This window comes from Aulonocara stuartgranti (genome assembly GCF_965226115.1).
Source record: "Aulonocara stuartgranti genome assembly, chromosome: 23".
Taxonomy (NCBI): Eukaryota; Metazoa; Chordata; class Actinopteri; order Cichliformes; family Cichlidae; genus Aulonocara; species Aulonocara stuartgranti.
Genome location: NC_138958.1, coordinates 32,860,137 through 32,880,501, shown reverse-complemented (window position 1 = coordinate 32,880,501; position 20,365 = coordinate 32,860,137). Strand labels below are relative to the sequence as shown.

Here is a 20,365-nt window from a genome sequence, read left to right as displayed (position 1 = left end):
ATTTGATTTCAGTATTATATCTTAGTAGCAATATTTGCCAAAAAGCAAAAACTACACAATACACCAAGACAAATGTTACCATGTGAGATGTGTGGGCCTTTTATGTAATATTTGACAAAACAAGCGTACAAAGTTGAAATAACTTAAACATTCAGCAGACAGCTCACACTGCTATTTCACTTTCCTCCCTGGAAATGCTTCAGTCAGCATTTAAACAACACAAGGAACAAAATATTTAACACTGAAATCTTGTGACGCTTTTTTTCCAAGTCTTTAAAACATGTAGTTAAAGAGATAAATGTGAAAAAAATACAGAGAGATCTCTGCAGAGTAAGAATTTGGTCGTTACTAATCTTGAACAATAATATCACTTTGATCTACAAGGGATTTACTTCCATCAGTAAATTAAAGCACTTGGGATTTTAAGGATTATGTAGCCATTTAAAAGCTATTTGTGCAAGGCACCAGAATGCTGAGCAGCAATTTAACACGTGAGAGATAAATAGGTAGTGCTCTACATCAACAGTTCTCATAGCCCTGATTTCTGGGCAGTCAGTCTGAGGAAACAGCTGCACTGTGTGGCCACATCAGGCCCAGCAAATCAATGCTGTGCAGGTCACGTCCACCCCGTCTTACGCCACCAGCAGCGGATCAGCGCTTTCACCAGAGACTGGAGGGGCTTTACAGCCCAGGGATCTTCTGGAGGAGCAGCAGCAATTCAGTGCCTCCCTGAGCTTACAGAGCGGTCTCAAAGATAACCAAGTTCCCGTCTGCTGTTACTGCGTGTCCGTTTGACAGGCTGGGGCGGCTCCTGCTGTTGTAAGCCTGGAACGCATAGTTTACAAATGTCAGTTTACAAAAAGAGATTGACTCAAGTTCTTCACACTTAACGAAAACAAACTGACCTTTTTAGCTGCCTCTAGAAGAGCTGCTGCCTCCTGTTTGCCCGTCTGCTGCACCATTTTATAAAAAATGTTAGTGGGATCCTGCAGCAGGGTGTACGGCTCATCATATGCATGGATCTTCCCCGCATCTAGAACCTGGAAACAAATAGTTCTGATTATTGCACAAAAGTAAGAGCAAAGTATGAGTTTCAAAGTAAAACTAATAGCCTCTTGACTTGAATCTGGCATTTTTCAGGCTATGAAAGAAAAGCTGCTAAACCCAGAAAGCCCGACACTCCATCCACATACAGGGAAAGCAGAAGCTGCTCCAAAGGTGACAGTCACACTTGTGTTACAGTTTGTATGTTTGGACACCACCAATCTTGTCAAATACAGAATGCATTAAGCATTAATGCATTTCTAAGGCCTGGCATTGACAGATTATTTGGATCCAGCTCTCAGCAAAAAGCCATTCTACTTTTTACCTTTGCATTAGTTGTTTAACTACTACCTAATTAGAGGTTTTACCTAATTAAGTGGCATCAGTGTCAACGATTCAGGACTCACCAGTATACGGTCGCTGTCTACGATGGTGTTGAGGCGATGAGCGATGGTGAGCACAGTGCATTCCCTGAATTTATCTCGTATGGTTTTCTGGATCAGCTCATCGGTCCTGCAGCCGCAGAAATAAACGCTTCTGTTAGTGTGACCTTTAGATAAAATTTACTATCAGCAAACAACCACCGATGTGTCAAAGTAAGTGTTATCAGCTGAGTAGTTTCTGTATCCCATCATGCTGCAGTACACAAGATATTCTTCTGTCTAACAAGATGTTGTTCATACACAGTAGGCAAACGTCATCTTGCAGTACCTCGGGTCCACATTGGCTGTGGCCTCATCAATGATGAGGATGCGGTTCTTCCTCAGGACAGCTCGTGCCAGACACACCAGTTGCCTCTGGCCCACACTGAAGTTGGAGCCCGACTCAGCCAGGGCAGTCTCCAACTTTCCAGGGAGCTCTTCCACCACAGACTTTAGCTGCACCTGCAGGAATAAAAAAAATAAAGCAGCTTTAACTACACTGTGTGTGTCCTCTATAAATAATTCCTGCTCTGTCGTCTTTTTACAGTTAGTTCCACAGGGTTCTGTACTGGGACCAATCATACATGCTTCCCTTAGACATTATTAGAAGCACTGCTATGATATGATACGCAGATGACACCCAGCTTTATTTATCAATCAAGACAAATGATTCAAAAACAAATAGTGTGTCTAACCTGACACTGACTCAACCTCCAATAACACAAGGACTCATGTTTGATCAGGGTATGTTCCTTAGCATCTACATTAAGGACTGCCTTTCTTTTCTTTCTATTAATTTGTGCAGTACCTGTAAAATTAGAAGCAACCTGTCTCAAAGTAAAGCTGGAAAGCTAGTTGGTGTATTTATTTATTCTAGGCTGCATTGCTGTAAAAGCCTAAAAGCCTTCAGTTGATCCAGAATGCTGCAATCAGTATAAAAGAGAGACTCCATTCTTCACATATTAGCTTCTCTGCATTAAATTTGAAGTTCTTCTTCTTACATATAAAAATCATGAATAAGACCTGTTAGTATCTAAATATCCTAACAAAGATTAATATAAACTATAACATAATATAATTACTGCATAGTCATCTGTTTTGACTACAATGTTACCCACAGAGATGTCCCGTGATGCTAAGAGCACAGCTTTAGCACATTTGTGCCATTCACTGCCTTCCCATCATAGGCCATAAGGGCTACTCTGGGTAACATCACCCTCAGAGGTATTTGTGCAATAAGAGCTGCTGGGTTCCTCTGCAGGTGGAGAACTGTGATAGACAGTGCGGTGTTATTGTTACACTGTGACAGCAGCAGATGTAGAGATTAGGGGTGCAACGATATTCGTATCGATATTGAACCGTTCGATACAGTGCTTTCGGTTCGGTACGCATATGTATCGAACAATACAACATTTGTAATTTATTTTATCAACTTTCCTTCTGACGATGCTGTCTGTGTGGAGCGCTCAGTGAATCTGCGTTCGACTACTCCGCCTAGGCTGCACTGTCGACCCTAGGCGGAGCAGTCGAACGCAGATTCACTGAGCGCTCAACACAGACAGCATAGTCAGAAGGAAGAGCGCAGGGCAAGCTAGCGAGACAGAAGTTAAGCTCTCCTTGCAACATGGACGTTCCCCACTTTCATTCAGATCTGGCGTTTGGAATTATTTTGGTTTTCATGTGACGTATGACCCTGAAGGTAAGCGAGTCATGGACTAAAGTAAAACAGTATGTTGGATGTGCCATGCAATGCTCAATTACATGGGTGGGAACTAGTGTGTTAGCGCAGTTAGCTCGTTAACGTGTTGGCCGTCTAGCCCCATGCACGGGGCGATCGGCGGTAGCTCGTTAACGGAGATTTGCCGTGTTGTGGCGTTAAGGTCATTTCAACGAGATTAACCTGAAAGCACTAGTGGGAACACAACGAATATGACTGCACATTTACGCCGACATCATCCTAGTGCAAAGACAAAAACAACAAGCATGCTACTAACTTTAGCCGAGTCATTTAGACAGCTGTTAGCACATGATTCTCCTTATGCTGCTGAGAATATAGCCCAGAAGAAGCGGATAGTATAGCTTTTATTTTGGAAAGAGCCATTTCTCTGTAATAAACTCTCTTTTCCAAAGATGAGTGATTCCTCAATCAGATACAGGGCTCGCAAAATCGCTAGCCCGACGTCCTGGGGCTAGCGATTTTTTTCAGACGGGCTACCCTGCCCGTCGGGCTATTGTAGGAAGGAAAAATATATGTCAATGCTTTTGCATTCTTTCAGAAATGTAGCTGGGTAATTATGTCATTGGCATCGGTGAGCCACTGTCAATATGTGATATATTGAAATCGCGTTTGAATTTGCGCTTGTTTTTTTGCTTTCACTTTGCAATCGTGCGAACTGTGTATAGAGAGCGACAGCACTGATCTGTGAGTGATGATAATTTGTGCACCAATTCCTCTGACATCGTCTTATTAATCGTTAGCTTACTATGCAAACATGACAAGTGAAATCTCCCACAGCAAGCTTAAACATGTGAGAGGTTGATCGCGCAGAGAATCGCTGAGCTTATGTGAGTGCGTGTGTAAAAGCAGCAGGATATATATTTTAGTTCTGCTGAGCCAAATAAGACAGGTCAGGGTGAAGAAGTGACAGCCAAAGAAAAGCTTACCACAAAACGGAGAAGTTATGACATATCAGACTATAAGGCAAAAAGAAAGTGCAGCTTTATGGTTTCATGGACAAAATAATTTCTGTGGCTGCAATATGACGAGCTAAATAACCAGGGGTGCACATAAGTGGTCCGCAGGTGCGCATTCGCTGTCAAAATAAAAAACGCGCACAAGGGTTAGAGTTAAATTTAAAAACTGTACTTTTGAGTTAAAATATATATTTATAATTTTAATAAATGACAAATTAAAAAGGCATGAACATTTTTTTTGTATCGAAAAAATATCGAACCGTGACACCAAAGTATCGAACCGAACCGAACCGTGAATTTTGTGTATCGTTGCACCCCTAGTAGAGATGTGACCCAAAGCTGACAATCCCTCATTATAAGCGGTTGTAAATGCACCACAGGAATTAAAGAGTGCAAGGATGCAGAGAGTTGGAACTGCACAGTTTTTCTCAGCTGAAAGAGGGAGAGACAATGTGTGAAGGATGCTGATGATCCTCTGCTCTGAAAGTGACACAATTAGGAATAGGATCTATATAGAGCCCCAGACAGTCCATACATGGTGCAGGTTCCTGGCAGCTCTTTTCAAGGCTGATTTTGAGGTCAAAATCCTTGAGGTCATTCACCACCACACTGGGATCTCTGATTGTCCGCTCCTGGCTCCAGGACATAATTACATAATTGCCTATGTAAGAGAATATCCTCATGCAATAGAGACAGCAGCTCCTCCACCCTCAGTCATCCTGAATGGGACAGTTTAATGCTAGTACGCTACGCTCTGATGAGCCAACCTGACATATTTCACAATATTTCTGTTGTATGGTAAGATAATAAAATAGTTTGGCAAGTATTCTGCTTCATCATACAAGAATTAAAACTCACACACTACTGATTCTGCCGATTGTGAGAGTTACTGACCTCTTCCAGAGCACTCCACAGTTCTTCATCTGTGTGTTGGTTAAATGGATCCAGGTTCTTTCTCATGGAACCCGTAAACAGTACCGGGTCCTAAAGGGGTGGGGGAGAGTTGGAGAACCCAGAGGACACCAAAATGATTAGATTTTGTGGACTATTTGTAAACAGAACAGCACAGTGACTTATTTCGACATATCTGAGTGAATGTCCTGCTGTGGCAGGTAAAAGTTTAAAAAACCTAAATGGCACACATGGCAAACTGTAACCAGCTGCCCTCCTTTGGTTTTGAATGCATCCTACAGTTTGCAAAAGTTCTGACTGATCACAGCAAAGAGCTTTGTGGGAATTGAAATGCTGAGAGCGTTGAGGAGAAAATGTTTGCTGGACAGCTGATTTTAACTCATTACTGGTAAGCTGGTGAAAACAAACAAACAAACAACAAAAAAACCAAAAGATGCAGTGTTAAAACTACACTCGTATAATTGTTTGAGCAAATAATTCAATTTTATTTATAAGCACCAAATCAAAGCAGTTGCAACAAAGTGCTTGTGCACTTTGTTGCAACACTTGTGCTTTTCTCACAGAGCAAACAGAAGTGACTCTAGAGTGTCAGAGCAGACTGGGGCTGCTGATCCTTTCTTAGCTTTAAGGATGTGCCCAACTAGTAATAATTAATGTCACTTATTAGCCAAATATTTCTCATGTCAAAGTAACAAAGTCATAGTAGACGAGCTACGAAACAAGGCAACAAGAGTAGCCAGATGCTAGTGTTGTGTTCTGCTAAGAGGTCAGCTATGATGTTGTACCTGAGGAATGATGGACATCTTCTGCCGCAGGTCATGGAGGCCGATCTCAGAGGTCACAATACCGTCGATGTAGATCTTCCCCTGGGGCTCTGCCAGGCGGAACAGAGCCGAGACCAGAGAGCTTTTCCCGGCTCCTGTTCTACCCACAATACCAACCTGACCCACAGGACACAGAACCTAAGCTTTGGTTTGACAGCGTATCACACAAATGGCTTCAGGTTCTTAGAAACAAAACAAATAAACCTTGATGTCTGACCTTCTCTTGGGGTCTAAACATGGCTTTCAGGTTGTGCAGCACCTGAGGTCCGTCAGCACTGTAGGAGAAGTTGACCTGGTCAAAAGTCACCAGGCCTTTACTTGGCCAATCAGGAGGAGGACGTTTCTGGGTTTCCCAGGGTGCTTCACTCTCCAGTTTAGTGTACTCTACTACTCTTTCCACTGATGTCATCTGAGGACAGAAACGCAGGAATGCACATTAAATCAGGATCAGTCTGTGTGGTGTAGTCAAGAACACAACATGTAATAAAACTATTTGCATACAAGTTCAATTTAAGAAATAAACAATCAGGTAAATCTGAAAGAATGGATTAATATCTAGAATTACACCAAAAATTTAAGAAGATACTGCCCACCACATCCTCCACATCCAATCAGCAAGTCTGCAACTCACAACTCAGTGTTCAGGATGCTTCAGTCTGCCACTGTTTCTGCAGGATTATTTTCCTAAACTACTTTTTCTCCATGAGCTGCTTTTCTCAATGAAGGAGAACTGCCACGTGAATCAGACGGATGTTATAGAATCATTTAGTGTGTCTACTTGGTATCAAGGAGAATGCAGGTATTATTTATTATGGACAGATGCCAGAGAAACACCAGTACAACTAGTGGTCTATTCATGCTATTCATGTGAAAGAGCAGAATCCCAAAGCTTAACCCTTTGGACTCTTGCAAAATAATAATGTCCATTCGTCCTCTTCTGCTTATCAAATTCAGGGTCACGGGGGGACTGGAGCCTATCCCAGCTACCACAGGTCGGGAGGCAGGGTACACCCCGGACAGGTCGCCAGGTCGACAGATAACCATTCGCACTCACATTCACACCTACGGGCATTTTAAATTCACAACTAACTTCATGTCTGTGGACTTTCGGAGGAAACTGGAGTACCCGGAGAGAAACCACACAAACATGGGGAGAACATACAAACTCCTCACAGAAAGACCCCGGCCTGATGGTGGAGTTAAACTCAGGACCTTCTTCTTGCTGGGAGACAACAGTTCTAACCACTGCATCACCCAAATAAATAATTTACTTCAGACTCCTAAAAATTTTTGATCATTTAAGTCTGCTGACAACACAAGTTTAAGATGCGTAGCACACCAGGCAGAAATCATACAACATCAGGAAAGTGGTCTCAGATTCACCTCCATGTCAACAAGCCCAACAACCATAAATATAAAACAAAATGGCAAAGAAGACTTTTGATGTTCAAATGACAGAATAAATACAATCTTTGGACTATTTCTGGAAATTAGTGAGATTTATATGGGAATAGCAAAAGCTCAGTATGGAAAGAAATGATACAAGCTCTGGAAATAAAAGAGACAGTGAGTATCTTACCATGTTCTCCACCTCTGCACTCTGTCTGACACCCCACTGGAACATGCCCATTAGTGTGACAGAGTAGCTCAGAGCCAAACCAACAGCACCCGCATCAAGCTCTGACAGGAGCAGGAAAACAACCATTTTACTAACACTTTTAAAAGTTAAACGGCAGCAATCACTCAGCATCTGCTGGACTGCATATACACTGTATTGCCAAAAGTATTCACTTAACTGCCTTCGCAAGCATATGAACTTGAGTGACATCCCATCCATTTAATTTAGAGGGTTTAAAATTATGCAGCTTCAACTCTTCCACAAGGTTTAGCAGTGCGTTTTTGGGATTTTTGATCATTCTTCCAGAAGTGCATTTGTGAGGTCAGACACTTATGTTGGATGAGAAGGCCTAGCTCGTCATCTCCACTCGAATTCATCCCAAACTCACTCACACATGTCTTCATGGACTTCATGGACGTTGCTTTGTGTACTGTACACAGTCATGCTAGAACAGGGGGCCATCGCCTTGATGGCCCCTTCCTGAATGAAATTGTCCAAAATGTCTTGGTATGCTGCACTAAGAGTTTCTTTCCCTGGAAACAGTCAGATAAGTACCGTTCTCAGACTGGACCATCGGCTTGCCAGATGGAGAAGCTTGATCGTTCATCAATTTGGATGGGTAAGCCTATACTTTTGGCAATATAGTGGATAACCGGCACACAGCTGCCCCCTGCTGGTAAGCGATCGCAAACAGCAAGACTAAATCAACAGTAAAATTAGTTCTCTCACTGTCTCTGAGCAGCAGACAGCCAAAAGTAGTGATGGTAACAAAGATGGAGCAGATGCCATCAAGGCGGACAGCAAACCAGCGAGAGGTGGTCAGGAACAGGAACCAGGCCTCTGCACAGGGAAACAATCCATCACAGACAGTTCAAAAACATACAATTTTTAAGTTCTCTGATCATAATATGAGCTTCTATGTGCCAAGCATGAAGAGCACCTGAGTGCAGGTCCTGATGGGCATCAAAGACTTTCTGGAAGCGCTTCTCTTCCCCAAATGCTCGGATTGTCCAAAGGCCCTGAAGAGATGAGGACAAGTGGGAGAAGACTGGACTCCGAGCTGAGGACACAGATGAGTCAGAAGTTACCAATAGGTTAAAGAGCTTCAAGTTTTAAAGATATTACATATGCAGGTTTTAAAATGAAAAAGAAACAACAGTAGCAGCACGTGTATCTCCTTCTTCACACACTGTTGTACTGTAGGACACTCACTGGTGGACTCCAGCCGTTTAACATTTCTGGAGGTCCGCAGAAAGTAGCGACGCAAATAAAGAAAGATGAGAAGGAGGGGGACAACGGGGATAAGGATCCAGGGAATCACTGACGCTGCAACAGCAATGACCCCAAGTATCTGGAGGAAGATCTGCTCACAACAGAAAAACACATCAACATTAAAGTGGTTTGTTCTTGTGCCTTTTTCTTTTTGAGTGTCTTTAGAAAAGAAAAATGAATGTTTTACAGAATGAGAAAGTATTTTCATTAACTTGTGCATTGTACTTCAGCCTTTCACTTTAGTAACAGCACTGTCAGTTTTACTCATTTTATTCTTCAAAGAGATCTTTGACCCTCTGTTACAAATAAGAGCGTTATCTCAGATGGGCATCAGTAGGTAAATGTTACCAACCTCAGCAAAGGGCAGTGCCACAGCGCTTACACTTTTGCTTTACTCACCAGTGGCAGCACTGAGTACTGAGTGACTGAGGCAAGCTCAAGGAACATGTGACAACAAAGAAATTCGTAATATTTTGTCCAGCAGCGTGTAATCAGTGTAATGATTAGCTTCAAAGTTAAGAGCTAAGGGCTAATGAGTTATAAAGCCTGGACCTGAGTGAAGTATTTCAGGTACTGCATTGATTTCATAGTGATGGGACAGCTGCTGTGAGTCTGCAGCAAAGTTTAAATTGCCTAGTTATGGCATTTTCTTCATAGAATTTAGCTTTCACTTTGGAAAACTACCCAGCAACAGATGAGCACATGGTAAGATCGCTTTTCTTCTTAGGTTGTTGAACTGTTGATTTGATTCTATTAAGACTTGTTACCGTTTTTTTTTATTGGACTTTAAATGACTTTTATTGGCTTGAAAGTTTTATTATCATTACAGTAGTGAGTGCTGCTGTTACTTCAGGGAAATACTTCCCTACCTTTGCTCTGGACCTGCTGTGTTTATCGAAAAGAGCGTGGAGGCTACAGCTCCACCATAAACTGTCACTTGTTATGATCTTCATTGCAGCTTTGTCAGTGGTTTAGAAAAGAAAAATGCTGCTGTGTCTTTGCTGAGAAATCTACCCTCACCTGAACGAAATCTGCAAACGTCACTGGCATGTTGGAGTCCAGCAGCCCAATGTCCTTTGAAAATCTGTTCAATACTCTTCCTGAGGTCAGACAAGAGATAATTATCACCACACTTTGAAACCAGCTAGAGTAAGATTAATGTTTAGTTTAACTTTCCTTGCCTGTATATAGGGGGTCATATGATTGTTGGGTTTTTCTCTGTATCTATGAAGCGCCTTGAGGCGACTTTTGTTGTGATTTGGCGCTATATAAATAAAATTGAATTGAATTGTATACTGTGCCCCCACAAAGATGGCAAATGGAGTAAAAGTAACCACAAAATTCATCCATCCATCTTTACCCCCTTTATCTGGGTTATTTGGGTCACACCAAGGTATGACTGAGTTCCTGACCCTATGTGTAAGGAAGAGGAACCTCACCAAACCTCATCTAACCCTGGGGCCTGGCCAGCTTTTTTGTTTGTTTGTTTTTTTACTTCAGTGGCCTCAGCCACAGTGATGGATGGGTTAGCTCCAGACTCTGCTTCCACTACAAAAAGTGTATCAGCAGGATTGAGGACATCATTTAAGCAGATCAAGCATCCTACCCAGGGACTTGAAGAGGGTTGGGTATTGTGCTGACGTGTCAAATGTGATTTTACACATAAGCATAAAATGACAGTCAGGACCTGTTTCTTGACTCAAATGCACAGGGAAACAACCAGACTCATCCATCCCAAAGCACAGTTGCCAAATTGGGGATACCTGTATACCCAACCTGCCTGTCACCTCTCACTGAGGGCAACCCAGGACTGGTACAATGTCCAGCCCTCTCTAGACACCAGAGCAAAAGCTATGAGTTCATGTGACCGTGACTACACCTAGTTCATATTTCTCAACCTTAAGCATTAGCTCAGGCTCCTTCCCCAACAGAAAGGTGCCATTCCAAGTTCCTAAAGCCAGATTTCTCAGCCTGCCCCTGACCATCTCCCCTCCGGTGAGTGGTTGGCCCACACGAGCACTACAGAATTCCATTTAGAAGTTTTTGAACTACAAAATTCTACAATTTACCGACTCTGGCTTTAGAACGTACAACACTAAAAATTTGCAAAGTTTTGCTTACCAATCGGATTGATGTCAAAGAAGCGCACGGGTGTTTGGAGTATAGCGCTAAACATGCGGTTGTGCAGAGACTGTGAACACCTCACTAGCACATTGAACAGCACCAAATTCCTGCCAAAGCCAAAGATTATGGTGACTGCAGTCAAACCTGGAAAAATAACACACCATAAAACACCAGTGGAGTAAAATCAGAAGAAATGCAGCGCAGTGTAAATAAGAGAACGCCTTTACCTCCATAAATTCCCAGGTAAAAATCCGTGTCCAGCTCTTTGGTGACATTTAGTCCATTTGTTGTGATGTTAGTCATGTTACTGCTGGCCATTAGTTTTTCTTGCTCATCAGCCCTAAACAGTCAGACATGAGTATAAACAGACATGTAAAAGCTGCAGTCTATGAGGAAAACGGCAGATTGAAGATACTTACCAGTAAGCTAGCCACCAGTCTTGCATGATGTATGCTACCTAGAAGATATAAAAGCCAAAAAAATAATTTTTACTGCTTTATATTACACATGTGAAATGCATTCAACACTTATTCTCACTGAGCTAACATGTGGAAGGCGAATTACAAGTGCAGGTGAGTCTTTGTGTACCTGAGCCATGATGTTAAGCAGCACGACAGCCAGCAGAACCACAATGTTGGCCCCAGCTGCCAGATACTTGGCATAGATGCGTATTCCAATGGTTCCCTGAGCTCGAGTCTCCTCTGCAAATGTCTGAACTTTCTCCGCCTGCGAGGAAGTCATCAGCATGCAGACAAGTATCATGATCACTGGCCGTCAAGTTCCCTGTGTTTAACTTGTCAAAATGAAAACGGACTAAAGCAAACTAAGCTCAAGTTGTGTCAGTTCAGCACGCTCTGTATGTTAAAGACCATTGGGGAAGGGGAAAAGAAAGAAAAGCAAACATGATATTAAACTAGGGATGGGCAGAAACGACCCATTTCCTATAAACAACCCTGATTTTTTAAAAACTAGGCTGTTTTTACTGATAATTATCCACTAACCGGTAACTGGTCTTCATCTTTGATGGACTGGACAGAGGAAGTCTGGGACAGCACTGAATTTTGAGACAGAGTTCGAGTTCTGGTGGGGGTGTCATGATGAGGCTGCTGTTGCTCCTCTTCCTCCTTCTTGAGAAGGGAGGTGAAGTCCAATCCAGACTGCTGAAGCTCCGTGTAAGTTCCCTTTGCCACCATGTGACCCTGACAAACACACACACATATCACCAAGTGTTAGGAAATTGTACAGCTGTGTTTTACAGACCTATGGCAGCACCACCTCCTCATGTGAAACACACACTTTGTAGTGTTTGGAAATGTACTGCGGTTTACATCTTCAAAGTCCTGCGAGTCACCCAGATAGTCTGTTGACAGTCAGCTTGCTTTGGCAGCACTCAGTCTTGTTTGTGCTTTTCTACAAATGGTAGTAGTGTGGCTGAATTTCAGAAAACATCTCCTGAAGAGACAAAGATAAATCCCTGCAGCCCCTTCAGTCTATGATCTAATACAGGGGTGTCAAACGTACGGCCCGCGGGCCGGATCAGGCCCGCAAACGGGTTTAATCCAGCCCGCGAGATGATTTTGTAAAGTATAAAAATGAGCAGCAATTTTTCAATAAAGAAACTGTTGTTCCAATTGTGTCCATTGGATGGCGCAATAGCAATTGTGAGCTACTTTGTTTTGCCCGCGAAATTTAAACCTGATCTGTTTTGGCACCCTCATTGCCCCAATATGTCTCTGTCAAAAAAGAGAAAAGTGGATGCAGAGTGTTCCAAGATAAATGGTCATCCTCCTCACGGAAGTGAATGGGAAAGCTGTATGTTTGGTGTGTTCCCAGCATGTTGCAGTGCTGAAAAGAATATAACCTCCGTCGCCACTATGTGAGTCTTCATGCCGACAAATATGACAACTTTCAAGGACAGCGGAGAAGAGAGAAGGTGAATGAACTGTTGGCGGGTCTGAAGAAACAGCAGTCTGTGTTTACTCACAGCCGAGACATCAGTGATGCTGCAGTGAAAGCTAGCTACCTCATTGCTAACGAAATTCCACTAGCTTCAAAACCATTTAGTGACGGTGAATTTGTAAAAACATGTATGATGAACGCATCGGAGATTGTGTGCCCTGAAAAGCGCCAGGCCTTTGCAAATATCAGCCTGACAACAAACACAGTTGCTGACAGGATTTCTGATCTTTCAGCGGATTTGGACAGCCAGTTGAAGCAAAAAGTAAAGTCATTTATTGTGTTTTCAGTTGCAATTGATGAAGGCACGGACATTACAGATGTTGCACAACTGGCAATTTTCATCCGCGGAGTTGATGACACATTGACCGTCACCGAGGAGTTCGTGGAGTTGGTACCGATGACAGATACAACGACCACAGCTAGGGTTGCCAACTCGCTGAAAAATAAATAAGGGACACCTCGTGGCCAGGGCTGGGCAACCCAGTTGTCTTCACCCTTCCCAGTGTGGTAGCTATTTTTTTTGTGTGTGAAATTATTTTTTAACCATTTGACTTGAATTTGATTTAAGCAGATGCATATTCTTTGCGATATGACCATATGGGAAACAAATGATCATTTAGCCATTTATTTTTAGCTCAAAATGACAACATTAACACAGTAAAACAGGTCTCTTTCTTAAACAGAAGCCTGTCATGCTTAACTTTTGAGAATATAAGTAAATCTTTCTTTAAAAGAACTCTGTCCTGCTTAACTTAAAATTATATAAATTAATAGAAAGCAATAGAACAAAAAATATTCCTGTAATTGTGCACATATAGTGCATATAGTACAATTGGCTTCAGTTGAGGTATTATTTCAGCTTTTCTAATGCTAATCAGCTGCTCCTGTTTGTAAACCCACTTGTTCCCATGATTACGCATCTTAACTCATCATCATTATTCATCTATGTATTACTTTTATGTATTAGTCATCTATTTGTTGTAATCATCTATCCTTGCAGTTGTTTATTACACAAAATAAATTATATTATCACACTTCTGGCCACATAGCGCTGATATTCACTGCACATGCCCATAATAACCTTAACCAGAGGGTTTAAAAAAACAAACCAATGTTTACATACCATATCTGCTTCTGCCGTGGCCTGGTGGACAAAAAATGGTTAAGGGTTCCCTGAGCTTTCACACCCCTCATGTTCTTCTTGTGCCCACCACTAGAAGCATGCCTATGGAAAAAGTGCGCCGGCACACAGTGCAGTGCGCTTTAAAGGTGTTATCGTGCACTTTTCCAGCCAGGTGTTTTCCTTTTCCCATTCCTCTCTGTACTTTTGCAGCCTTTTTTTCTTTCTCTGAGCGAACAAACATTGCTGCTCCAATGCTGGGCTTACACTATGCGATTTTTGGCCCATTTTGAGCCGATTTTTGAGTCGTGCGACCGATTTGGTGATCGGCCCGATTTTGGCCTTCATCGTGCATCGTGTAGTATACGTGGGGTAACGAGAAGCGATTAACACCTCACGACCAGCTCCCGATCATCAATCGGCCGTGAGGGTGTCAACACAGCCGCTCACGCGCTAACACGTAAACGTCGGTGTAAAAGATGGAGCAGCACGGCTGTGCGGCGTGTGATCTGGACCCAAGCGATGGAGGCACAACTTGTAGAACTTTGGAAAGCTCATCCGAGCCTTTTCGATGTGGCATCACAAAATTATCACGACCACAACAACCGTGAAAATAGTTTGATTTACACTGCTGCTTAATCACAGCTGCCTGATCAATGTTTTTCAATTTAGCAAAGTTGATGGTGGTGGTGTGTCTGTGTGAGTGAAAGACAGAGAGGGAGAGCGAGCGACAGAATTTCTGTTATAACCTTCATTTTATGGAGGCACAGTGTGAGCACTCAGGTCTCATCAGAGCATCGGGCGGTATAGTGTGAGACTCTGCATCGTGACCTACCAACTTCTAACCCCTGTGAGTCAATCGTGCAGTTTGAGCAGGAGCTGAATAACGTGAATGAAAAAAAATTGCACAGTGTCTGCCCAGCTTTAGGTGTACTGTCGTCCGAGACTTGCACCGCAGTGTCAGCGTTTGTTTCCCTGTTGGCCATGCTTGTTGTTGTGGTCATCTGTTGTCTTCCGGTATTTTCTCCGCAAGCGACCTTTCCTCGACCAATGAGATAAGCGGTAATCTGAATTGTCATACTCGAATTGTCATAAGTGTGCTGTCAGCTCATTGGTCACAAAGCAGGAGAGGGGCTGGGAATTATGTTTTCAAACAAAGCGTTAATTCCATTAACATTTATAGACTACTTTTGATTCTCACTGTATTACGGGACAAAGTGCGTCCCTTATTAGCTCAATACGGGACGTGTACTTTTGTTTCTAAATACGGGACGATTCCGTTTTTTAAGGGACGGTTGGCAACCCTAACCGCAGCTGATATTTTCACCGCACTCGTCGGTGCGCTGGACAGGGTCGGAGTGGACTGCAGAGGTGGGACCAAGTCATTGTTTTGCAAGTCTCAAGTAAGTCTCAAGTCTTTATCCTCAAGTCTCAAGTCAAGTCTCAAGTAATGTCAGGCAAGTCAGAGTCGAGTCTCAAGTCACTGGTGTAAAAGTCCGAGTCAAGTCACAAGTCTGAAACTTTGAATTTCAAGTCCTTTTGAGTCTTTAAAAAAAAAAACGAAAAAATAATGTTGCAGTTATGCTAAATGTAAATATTAGACCATGTAATTTTAAAATCTGTGTTTTTCTCAACACATGACAAAATAGTGAACTTAGAAAATATACACAAATTGTGAAATTGCACCTCTTTAAAATGCAGCTCAATTAAACCTAGCTCCAAGAATAATTTTCACCGACAGTTCTGAGATAAGCTGCATGTTATTCTTGGATGCGGTTGTAGGACCGGCTTTAAAATCGCATGACAAAAATATCATACACATTAAAAAAAAAACTGTATCACCAACGTAGCCTGGACAACATTTGCTAGTTAGATGAAGTCAGCTATCTCATCTTAGCATATTTATATGCATATTTATAATCATACGGTTCTTGGAGTGAGTGCATACACTCATGAAGTTTAGTAACTTCCGGTCACTGCAACAAGCCCAGGTACAGTTTACCGACAGATGGGTGCAGGACCTTGAAATGCACCGTGTAGAACGAAAGACCATCGTACGTATCATAAGTTTACCAGTCTCACAAATTGTCGTCATAAATACACATTCCTTAACCGTTTATTAATAGGACCTTTGAGCTCAACGGTAATTAATTAGTAGTGGAAATAATTTCTGGTACCCATCACAGAAATGTAGCAGTGACAACAATATTGTATGCTGTAATCGTACTGGGCAATTAGTGATACAAAAAACCTGTTTTATCCTGTGAATAAAAGTATATGTTTTTGTCAGTGTACCATAATAACAGAAGCGAAACGCAATATTGTGTCAGGACAATTCACTATTTATGCACAATAAATAAAGGAGCATAGCGCGACAATTTCTGTTCAGCGCCAGACTTGCTTGTAACCTATATCACTAATTATGTTATGAAAATGACGTATTAAGTACTAAAAAACACTGACCTTCGTGTAAATGCTTGGAGCAGACTAACCTGTGAGCTGGAGTGTTCTGGGACGTTATATTTGATCTTTGAATGGCTGCAATCCAGGCCATCCGTCGCGTCTTTGTTACTTCGGAAACATGGCTTGAACAATTTCTCTTCAACGACGTAATCCGATAACAACCGATCTCTTTACCCGTCGGCTTCCCGTGGCTGTCATGCGACCGGCTATTGCAGTTAATAATACAACAGCTTCTTGCCATTTTTGTGTTTCTTTTTATCGCTGTATAACTGATTTTAATTGAAAGCCTGCGTGCGCTAGTACCGCTTGCCACGAGTTCCCAGAATCCTTTGCGGTTCTACCCGTGAATGACGTCACATTTTCAATCTCTATATAATATGCATGTTAAATTTTATATTTGGGGTAAAATATCAAGTCTTTTCAAGTAAACCGGTTCAAGTCCAATTCAAGTCCCAAGTCATTGGTGTAAAAGTCCAAGTCAAGTCACAAGTCTTAGAACATTTTTTCAAGTCAAGTCTAAAGTCATAAAATTAATGACTCGAGTCCAAGTCATGTGACTCGAGTCCACACCTCTGGTGGACTGGTCCCGCGCTGTCAGCCTGGCTACAGATGGTGCGCCCTCAATGATCGGGAAGAAAGCAGGCATTGTAAAAAAGTTCAGAGATAAAGTGCAATCTGCAAATGGAGGACGTGATTTTTGGACTTTTCACTGTATTTTGCACCAGGAGGCTTTGTGTTACAAGTCACTGAAAATGGATAACGTCATGAAGGTGGTCATCCAAACTGTTAATTTCATCCGATCCAGAAGCCTCAATCACCGTCAGTTTGACAGTCTTCTCAGAGAGAAAGACCACATCTATGGCCTGCCATACCACACTGAGGTAAGATGGTTGAGCCGAGGTGCTGTGCTGAGGCGTTTCTTTGATTTACGAGAAGAAATTGAAAAGTTTATGGAAGAAAAGGGCAAACCAGTGTTAGAATTTCATTCCGCAGAATGGATGCAGGACCTTGCATTTATGGTGGATGTTACAGAGCACCTGAATAACTTGAACAAACAGCTGCAAGGACGCAACAAAGTTGTCACGCAGTATTATGACAGCATACGTTCTTTCAAGTTGAAGCTGTTATTGTGGGAGACGCAGCTCGCTGGTGGTGATGCAGCTCACTTCCCCTGTCCGAAAAATGTGTGCACGATGTTGTAGTATCAGGTAAATGTTAAGTGGTAGGAACGTTTCTGCTGGGTTGTTGTTGTGGGGGGGGATGAAAAATAATAAAGGACACTCATTGGAGTAATGGCGCGTCTCGTGTGTCTGTGAGTTATGCCTCCAGTCAAATAACATCCATAACCTCAAATAACGGAACATGGTGTCAGAAGACAACTGGAAACGTTAGTTGGGCATAAGTGAAAGGTTTCGGCGTCGGTGCCAGGTTAAAGGTCGGCCATAGAGGAGCTGCGCGAAAAGAGACGTGGCGTCATGAGTCAGTTTCAAGTCACCCCGCCGGAGAAGTTCACTTTTAGGTCCGACGACTGGACCAAATGGATAAAGCTTTTTTTTTTTTGCATCGCGTCTGGATTGGAGACGCAAGCGGACGAAAATCAAGTGAACGCCCTTATCTACACTATGGGCGAGGAGGCAGAGGACATATTGGTATCCCTGCACCTGACTCCCGAAGAGGCGAGCGATTATGAGACCGTTAAAAGGAGGTTGGATGCTCACTTCGTAGCCTGAAGAAACATCATATTTGAGCGAGCGAAGTTTAACCAGCGCCAACAAGAGACGGGTGAGTCAGTTGACAACTTCCATACTGCACTGCATTGTCTGGCAGAACATTGTGGATACGGGACTTTGCATGACAAAATGGTGCGAGACAGATTTGTCGTGGGTCTGAAAGACAAACGATTGTCAGAACAGCTACAAATGGATCCAGAACTAACGCTAGAGAAAGCGCTTAACAGAGCCCGACAAAGTGAGCTTGTAAAGAAGCAACAAGAGATGCTAAGCACTAACTTTAAAATGGATATTACCAACTCACAACTGAACCGCGTCCATGCTAAACGGCAAGAAGGGGCACGTCCCAAGCAGCTGACACCGCTACATAAACAAACCGCCAAAACACAGAAAGAAAAAAAAGACACAATGCAGAAGATGTGGAGACATAAAAGGTCACAATCTTCAACAATGCCCTGCGATGGAAGCCGCATGTAATTACTGTAAGAAAAAAAGGACATTTTGCCTGGATGTGCAGAAACAAAAAACTGTGTGAAGTCAATGCTGCAACAGTTTCAGAGAACAGCGATACAGATGATGAGGTCGCTTTCTTGGGTTCCCTCTCTGCGGACACCAAAGAGAGTCCATGGGTAACAGAGATACATGTGGACAAATACAACACACTCTTTAAAATCGACACCAGAGCGGATGTCACAGCAGTCCCAGAGACTTTCTACACACAGCATCAGTTGGGGAGATTGGATAAGCCCAAAAGGGTTCTGCAGGGCCCAGGAGGAACACGTCTGAAGGTAAAAGGCATGTTCACAGCCACTCTCAGCAAGAACAACCACAAAACCAAAGAAGACATTTATGTCGTACAGGGTTTATGCACACCGCTGCTGAGCGGGCATGCTGCAGTGGCACTACAGCTGGTTGCTAGAGTGAATCATATTAGCTTAGACTCTATTGACGCTGTCAAAGAAGAATTCCCCAAGCTTTTCAGCGGCTTAGGCAAAATGGAGGGGGAGTACAATATTGCTCTGAAACCAGAGGCACAGCCGTTTTCCCTCTCGACCCCTAGGCGAATCTCCCTTCCACTCTTACCAAAGGTTAAAGAAGAGCTGAACAGGATGGAGCAGCAGGGTGTCATTTCCAAGGTGGAGGAGCCCACTGATTGGTGCGCGCCTATGGTGGTGGTTCCTAAGCGCACAGGCAAAGTGAGAATATGCAGCGATCTCACTGAACTAAACAAATATGTCATGAGAGAGAAGCATCCACTCCCTTCAGTAGAACACACACTAGGACAGCTTGCAGGAGCAAAAGTGTTTTCAAAGCTGGATGCCAATGCATGATTTTGGCAGATTCCCTTATCCAGGGACTCTTCTTTGCTCACGACCTTTATTACACCTTTTGGTCGGTATTGTTACATTCGTCTGTGCTTTGGAATCTCATCAGCCGCAGAACACTTCCAGAAACGGATGGCACGCATTCTTGAGGGCTTAGAAGGAGTCCTCTGCCAGATGGATGATGTGCTCATCTGGGGGACGTCACAAGGAGAGCATGATGAGAGACTTCGAAAAGCACTGGTTCGACTGCAGGAGGCTGGAGTAACATTGAACGACAAGTGTGAGTTCTACAAGAACAGGATAAAGTTCCTGGGGCAGGTCATTGAGGCATCGGGGGTTAGCGCAGATCCTGACAAGGTGCATGCCGTGAGTTCCATGGATGAGCCCAGCAACATAAGTGAGGTGAGACGCTTCCTGGGCATGGTGAATCACCTAGGAAAGTTTCTTCCTCACCTGGCGGAAAAAACGTGCCCCCTAAGAGATCTGCTGAAGAAGGCCAACCTGTGGTCATGGGGGCCACAGCAGCAGCAGGCTTTCGATGGCATCAAAAAAGAACTGACAACACCCCCAGGGTTTGCTCTGTATGATCCAAATGCTGAAACGTGCGTATCAGCTGATTCATCTTCGTATGGCTTGGGAGCAGTGCTTCTCCAGCGGCACGCCGATCTAGGGTGGAAACCAGTAGCATACGCTTCAAAAGCTCTCAGCGCGACTGAGCAGCGATATGCTCAAATTGAGAAGGAGGCCCTCGCTTCAACATGGGCCTGTGAGAGGTTTGCAGAGTTCCTAATTGGGAAGACATTCCACATTGAAACAGACCAATTCAATTCAATTTTCAATTCAATTTTATTTATATAG

At 43.1% G+C, this 20,365-nt stretch overlaps 1 protein-coding gene across 3 annotated transcripts in view; it reads right to left on the bottom strand.

Moving 5' to 3' along the window:
- Nucleotides 1-75: 75 nt before the first annotated feature.
- The window catches only part of abcc4 (ATP binding cassette subfamily C member 4 (PEL blood group)), a 56,039-nt gene continuing 35,749 nt past the window's right edge, over nt 76-20,365 (bottom strand). For all 3 annotated transcript variants that reach the window (XM_082522854.1, XM_082522853.1, XM_082522852.1), the window contains 17 exons: nt 11,912-12,109; nt 11,499-11,636; nt 11,330-11,367; nt 11,138-11,250; nt 10,908-11,054; nt 9,807-9,886; nt 8,727-8,877; nt 8,455-8,574; nt 8,244-8,354; nt 7,476-7,576; nt 6,114-6,305; nt 5,858-6,013; nt 5,055-5,144; nt 1,756-1,928; nt 1,452-1,557; nt 906-1,040; nt 76-825 (listed from right to left, as the gene is read on the bottom strand). In XM_082522854.1, the coding sequence (XP_082378980.1) occupies nt 736-825; nt 906-1,040; nt 1,452-1,557; nt 1,756-1,928; nt 5,055-5,144; nt 5,858-6,013; nt 6,114-6,305; nt 7,476-7,576; nt 8,244-8,354; nt 8,455-8,574; nt 8,727-8,877; nt 9,807-9,886; nt 10,908-11,054; nt 11,138-11,250; nt 11,330-11,367; nt 11,499-11,636; nt 11,912-12,109 (2,139 nt within the window). In that variant the 3' untranslated portion in view covers nt 76-735. The remainder of the gene's footprint in view (nt 826-905; nt 1,041-1,451; nt 1,558-1,755; nt 1,929-5,054; nt 5,145-5,857; nt 6,014-6,113; nt 6,306-7,475; nt 7,577-8,243; nt 8,355-8,454; nt 8,575-8,726; nt 8,878-9,806; nt 9,887-10,907; nt 11,055-11,137; nt 11,251-11,329; nt 11,368-11,498; nt 11,637-11,911; nt 12,110-20,365) is intronic.